General features: G+C 45.1%; 1 protein-coding gene across 4 annotated transcripts in view; it reads right to left on the bottom strand.

Moving 5' to 3' along the window:
* Positions 1 to 1,181: 1,181 nt before the first annotated feature.
* Positions 1,182 to 6,470, bottom strand: part of Cnbp (CCHC-type zinc finger, nucleic acid binding protein) — an 11,583-nt gene continuing 6,294 nt past the window's right edge. The window contains exons 2-5 of one of the 4 annotated variants that reach the window (XM_013032332.1): positions 4,496 to 4,613; positions 4,284 to 4,376; positions 3,694 to 3,892; positions 1,182 to 2,188 (exon numbers count right to left, since the gene is read on the bottom strand). In XM_013032332.1, the coding sequence (XP_012887786.1) occupies positions 2,071 to 2,188; positions 3,694 to 3,892; positions 4,284 to 4,376; positions 4,496 to 4,598 (513 nt within the window). In that variant the 5' untranslated portion in view covers positions 4,599 to 4,613 and the 3' untranslated portion in view covers positions 1,182 to 2,070. Of the gene's footprint in view, positions 2,189 to 3,693; positions 3,896 to 4,283; positions 4,377 to 4,474; positions 4,614 to 6,470 lie in introns of all 4 variants that reach the window. The other 3 variants (XM_013032330.1, XM_013032329.1, XM_013032331.1) reach the window with 3 other exon arrangements.

Below are 6,470 nucleotides of genomic sequence, written 5' to 3'. Positions count from 1 at the left end.
GGTGACCCCCCTCCCCCGCGTGGTCTAGTGAGGGTGACCCCCCTCCCCCGCGTGGTCTAGTGAGGATGACCCCCCTCCCCGGTGTGGTCTCCTGAGGGTGACCCCCCTCCCCCGCGTGGTCTAGTGAGGGTGACCCCCCTCCCCGGTGTGGTCTCCCGAGGGTGACCCCCCTCCCCCGCGTGGTCTCCTGAGGGTGACCCCCCTCCCCCGCGTGGTCTAGTGAGGGTGACCCCCCTCCCCGGTGTGGTCTCCCGAGGGTGACCCCCTCCCCCGTGTGGTCTCTGGCAGCTTCTCCTCCCGTTTTCGGGGGGCCCTTTGGAAGCTGTAGCACCCACACTCTGAACCAGTTCTTTGGGTGATGCTGGCATGTGACAAATGCGTTTTGTTCCCCTGTGACCAGAGTCCCAGGTTGTGCACTGCCCAATCCTCAAACCTGCGGCTGAACGCAAGTAGGTCTGTCTTGAGACAAAAAATTTAGAATGGCCGGGCGCTGGTGGCGCGCGCCTGTAATCCTAGCTACCCAGGAGGCTGAGATCTGAGGATCGCGGTTCAAAGCCAGCCCGGGCAGGAGAGACCGTGAGACTCCTATCTCCAATAAACCACCAGAAAACCGGAAGTGGCGCTGTGGCTCAAGTGGTAGAGCGCTCGCCTTGAGCTGAAGAGCTGAGGGACAGCGCCCAGGCCCAGAGTTCAAGCCCCATGACTGACAAAAAAATAAATTTAGAACGGACCTCAGCCTCACAATGAGCTCATAGTGATTCATAAAGGACTTCCTGAGTTCAAGTCCAGGTACCTGAAGAAAAACCAACCAGCAAACACCGTACAAACAATACATCAAATTATAAAACTTAATAACCCCAACCTGAGGTGGGTTGGCCACAACATCCCAAGTAACAGCCAGGTACCTGTGGCTGGTGCCTATAATCCTAGCTACTCAGGAGAGAGAGAGATCTAAGCGGCACAGTACAAAGCCCCAAGAGGAGCTGTGGCTTTAAGTCACAGAACACTAGTCGAGCAAAAAATAAAGTTCAGGGACAGCACCATGGCTCTAAGTTCAAGCCCAAAGACTGGCACCAAAACAATTCCCTCTCCTAATCTGTGTTCCTTGTAGCTCCCAGTCCCTCCAAATTCCTCTTTAATGTGGTATTCAGTCATGAAAATGTGAAACAAACAAAGAGAACTTTTAGTCAAACTCCCCTTCCTCCTCCAGCTTTATTGGAATAGTTTAAAATTACATTTTCTATTTCCTAGGACTCAGTTGCTTTTTTCCATCTGACTTTTAAAAACTGATTACAGCAAATGAAACACAGTTGTCTAAGTGATATAGTATACAAAAATAACATCTTGATTTCTGTGAAAATGCATTTCTCTGCAATTCCTGAATAAATCCAAATTTTGCTAACTCTGAGAAACGATGTTCACTCTGGGTTTTTAGATTTAGTCTTTGAAAATGTGTGTTCTTAACCTTTGCCATCACCATCTGTATATCCAGCATCAGCGCTGTGAAAAGCTGTACTGGCTTAGGCTTTTATTCCAATTTCTCTCCTACAGCCTTTAACTTGTTTGCCTTCTCATTTTGTTTACTCCCACTCAACTGTATGTTCTATGAGGGCCTGATACAGATGTTACTTGATGTTATTTAATAGCTACTGAGGTCAGACAATCCAAGGCCATCATTATGCTAAAATTAAAGTTATTTATGGAAGTTCATAGAAACTTCCAGAATTGGTTTCACCTCTTACATGGGAATATTTAAGAAACCCAGAATGGGCTTACTGGTCTGACGCAATTCTTCCCATTCATCAATCCCTATTCACCAGTGGCACGGAAAGGGGGTTCTTTAACAAAGCATTATACATAACACCTCTACCAAACTAAACATAAACTTTTTTTTGTAGTTAAATGCAGAAAGTCGAGTTTTTTTTCCACCCCTTTCCTCCTTTTACACGGCAAGTAAAGCTCACTGGCCTGGGAGTAGCCTCTACCTGCCAACCTTGGGCCAGTGAAGAGGATTCAGAGAAAATAATACAACCATCAATCAGAAAAAGGAGGGGCGACAAAGGAAAATAATTAGGCTGTAGCCTCAATAGTGCATTCCCGTGCAAGATGCCCTGACTCGCCACAGCGGTAACAGTTGACTTCGCTTGTCTTGCTGCAATTGATGGCTACATGACCAGTTTCACCGCACCTAAAAAAAAGAATTTTCACAATGCTATTCAAGTAAGTAAAACACTGAGTACAGAGCAAAAAGCCATTAACAAATTAATACATTTCTCTTTAAGACTACAATTACTTTTTTGGAGGGGGGTTCAGTCATGGCTTGAACTCTGGATCTGGGCGCTGTCCCTCAGCTCTTCAGCTCAAGGATAGCGCTCTACCACTTGAGCCACAGTGCCACTCCGGCTTTTTCTGCTCATGTGGTGTGGAGAAACTGAACCCAGGGCCTCATGCATGGGAGGCAAGCACCCTACCACTGAGCCACCTTCTCACCCCAAGACTACAAGTACTTTTTGAAACAGGGTCTCACTATGTAGCCCATACTGACTTTAAGCTCAATCTGCCTGTCTTAGTCCAGAAGGTTAGGCTTAAAGACATATGCCATCATACCCAACTAAGACTATGAATTGTTCTACTAATAAACAAGACTGGGTTGAGGCTCATGAGTCATCCTAGCTACTAAGGTAGTAGAGATAAAAAACGATTAGGTTCAAGGTCAGCCCAGTAAAAAATTATGAAAGCACCAGTGGCTTACATTTGTAAATCCTAGCTACTCAAGAGTCAGAGATCTGAGGATTGTGATTCAACGTCAGCACAGGAAACTCCATGGGATTCTATCTCCAATTAACCAACAAAATGCTGGAAGTGGAGCTATGGCTCTAGTGGTTAAGCAATAAAAGTTCAAACACAGCACCTAAGCCCTGAGGTCAATTTCAGAGACCAGCACAGAGACACTGTTAGGTGTGGTGTCAGTCAAAAGCCTATGAATCCAGCTTGTGGAAGGCTATAGATGAGGAGGCTGGCCCAGGCCAAAAACCAGAGACTCTACCTGACTGCCTGCCTAGCAGAAGCAAAGCCCTCAGTTCAAGCCCCAATATCAATCAAAACAAGAGGAGGAGGAATGAATTTAACAGGCACAGTGGCACATGCATGTAATCCCAGCACTGTGGCACTAGGATTCTAAGTTCAAGGCCATCCTGGGTTACATAGCCAGACCTTGTTTTACCACATACACACAGAAGGGAATGGTCCCCTACTAGGTAAGGTGGCTTTCTGCCTATAATCTTGGCTATTCTGGAGGCTGACAATAGGGTGAATGCCGTTTCTAAACAGCCCTGAAAAAAGAGACTATCCAAAAAGTAACCAGTGCTTTGGGAACTGATGGCTCAAGTCTGTAATCCCAACTGGTCAAGAAAATAAAGTCTGAGGATAAAGCTTGAAGCCAGCCTGACCAAAATAAATCCTTGAGACTCTTACCTCCAAATACAGCAAAATAGAAGTATGGCTCAAGTGGCAAAGCACCAGCCTTGAGCAAAAAAGTAAAAAGACACAAGGTTCTGAGTTCAACTGGAAGCAATAGCACAAAAACAAAATTTTAAGAAGTGTAATAAGGGGGTATGCCTACCAAGGAGGCCCTGAGTTCACAGACACACACCATCTCTGCAATCGCAGTTGCTTCCAGCAACTGACACTTACCTGTAGCACTTCACTTTGGTGCAGTCTTTCTGAATGTGTCCAAATTCCCCACAAGAATAGCACTTCTGCTCATCCGCGTGGTCACAGTCACGAGCCAGATGGCCGGGTTTGCCACAGTTGTAGCAACACTGCTCTCGCTCCCTCTTGGGCTCCTTGCAGTCCTTGGCAATGTGGCCACCTCTACCGCAGTTATAGCAGGCTTCAACAATAAGGAAAAGAAGCAGACCAAGACTATAAAACCTTTAACAAAGTGGTATCATGTTCAAACTGTATGATGTGAAACCTCCAAGGTAGAAATCCTTTCCAGGGTTACATGCAGTGGTACATGGTGTGTTCTGGGCCTGGGCGCTGTCCCTCAGCTCTTCAGCTCAAGGCTAGCGCTCTACCACTTGAGCCACAGCACCACTTCTGGTTTTCTGGTAGTTTACTGAAGACAAGAATCTCATGGACTTTCCTGTCCGGGCTGGCTTTTAAACCGTGATCCTCAGATCTGGGCCTCCTGAGTAGCTGGGATAACAAGCATGAGCCAGTGGCACCTAGCAACATTTTCACTTCTAATTGTACAGGAGTAAGAAATATTAAATATTTACCATCCTCCTGAAGATCACAATCCTTGGCAAGGTGACCAGACTCACCACAGCGATAACAGATGTCTGGAAGAGACGAGGAAACAAACTGGAAACCTAGTATGAGCAGAAACAAAAGAATTTGGCTAATTAGATCAGTCATGATACTAATAAATACTGCAGTATTTCAGAAATTTTTATATCGATAAAAATACCTCTATCCGAGGTAAAACCACCTCTGCCACGGCTTCTCATTCCACGACCCCGTCCTCCACCAGTAGGGCACTCCCTGGCCCAGTGGCCAGATCGTCCACACTTGAAGCACTCATTGCTGCTCATGGCTGCAGTTAAGAGCTTTGGAATATTAAAAATGACATTAAACTACTTAAAATTTTCTTAGAAAAACCATATCTCTATCCAGACACTATACATTTTATATACTATATTAAAATTTTTGAAAAATTAAAATATGTCACATTTTATGATCTTCAAACTCATTAAGCTGAAACAAAAATAAGCAAATGTTACATTGCTGAGGTGATGGGATCTACAAAGTTGGAGTCAATAAAAATTTGGTAATAAACACTGATCAAGATGCCCTGCACATATCAATTGGCAAGCCAAATTGAAACTTTTTTTTTTTTGGTCGGGCATGGGACTTGAACTCTGGCCTCAGCTCTTCGGCTCAAGGTGAGCATTCTACCGCTTGAGCCACAGCACCACTTCCGGTTTTCTGGTAGTTAATTGCCTTTCCTGTTGGGGCTGGCTTTGAACAGTGATCCTCAGATCTCCACCTCCTGAGCAGCTAGGACAACAGGCATGAACCAGAGGCGCCTGGCCGAAGCTTCTTTTAGAACTACTTAAAAGAAATAATTCATAGTAGCGCCTCATCCCGGGTCTAGCGTAACTGACATACTGACATGGTTATAAGCCTCATTTTGTCCAACCAGAAAGTCCTTTTTACTGATCACAAAATGTGAATAAACCAAACTAAGGAAGCTAAAAATGAACTGTGTGTAATGTCAATAAAGAAAAATTATCTCTTCTGAAGCATTTGCTTGCAAAGTAAGGTACTGTTTGTTTTTGGTTTTTGGGTCCGGTCTTAGGGCCTAAACTCTGGCCTGGGCGCTGTCCCTCAGCTCTTCAGCTCAAGGCTAGTGCTCTACCACTTGAGCCACAGCGCCACTTCCAGCTTTTTTTTTCCTGCTTATGTGGTGCTGAGGATTCAAACCAAAGGCAAGCACTCTACCACTGAGCCACCTTCCCAGCCCCAGTAAGGTAGTTTTTAAACTATGTTAAAAGACATGTAACTGTAGTGCTTGCCTAGCATGCTGAAACTCTGGGCTTGATTCCTGAAGTATCACAAACAGAAAAGGCCTGGGTTGGCACTATGGCTCAATTGGTAAATGTGCTATCCTTGAGCAAAAGAAGCTTAGGGACAGTGCCCACACCCTGAGTTAAAGCCTCAGGACCAGCAAAAAAAAAAAAAAAAAAAAAAAGGACATGTAACCTATTTCAGCCACACACCAATGGCTTCAAGGACTGTGGTTCAAATCCGACCCAACAGACTCTTACCAATTAACTAGCCCTAAGTAGAAGCATGACTCAACAGCACTGGTACAGAAAGGGTAGGGGGATATGAACACATTAGAAAGTATACCCAAGTACTAACAGTCCATAGTATTAGAGAACTCTTGTATTTTTCTCTTCATCTTTCCAACATTTCCAATCTTTTACATTAAAGTAAAGCTATTTGAAATTTATTTCAAACTAGTCTCCTTGTCATCTCTTAAAAAATAAAACACCCACTAGGCTGGGTGCCGGTCACTCACACCTAGCTACCCAGGAGCCTGAAATGTGAAGATTGCAGTTTAAACCCAGGCCAGGTAAGGAAGTCTCTGATAAACCACCAGAAAACCAGAAGTGGTGCTGTGGCTCAAGTGGTAGAGCGCTAGCCTTGAGCTGAGGGACAGCGTCCAGGCCCCATGACCGGACCCCAAAAAATAAATAAACATCGCAATGACATTATTAAATCTTTTAAAGTCTTTCAGTAGGATTAAGTGTTTTTCCAGGGCTGGGAAGGTGGCTCAGTGGTAGAGCGCTTGCCTTGCATGCTCAAGGCCCTGGGTTCGATCCTCAGCACCACATAAGCAAAAAGAAAAAAGCAGGAAGTGGCGCTGTGGCTCAAGTGGTAGAGCACTAGCCTTGAGC

Source organism: Dipodomys ordii, unplaced genomic scaffold, assembly GCF_000151885.1.
Source record: "Dipodomys ordii isolate 6190 unplaced genomic scaffold, Dord_2.0 Scaffold153, whole genome shotgun sequence".
NCBI classification, from domain to species: domain Eukaryota; kingdom Metazoa; phylum Chordata; class Mammalia; order Rodentia; family Heteromyidae; genus Dipodomys; species Dipodomys ordii.
This window is presented reverse-complemented; position numbering and strand designations above follow the sequence as displayed.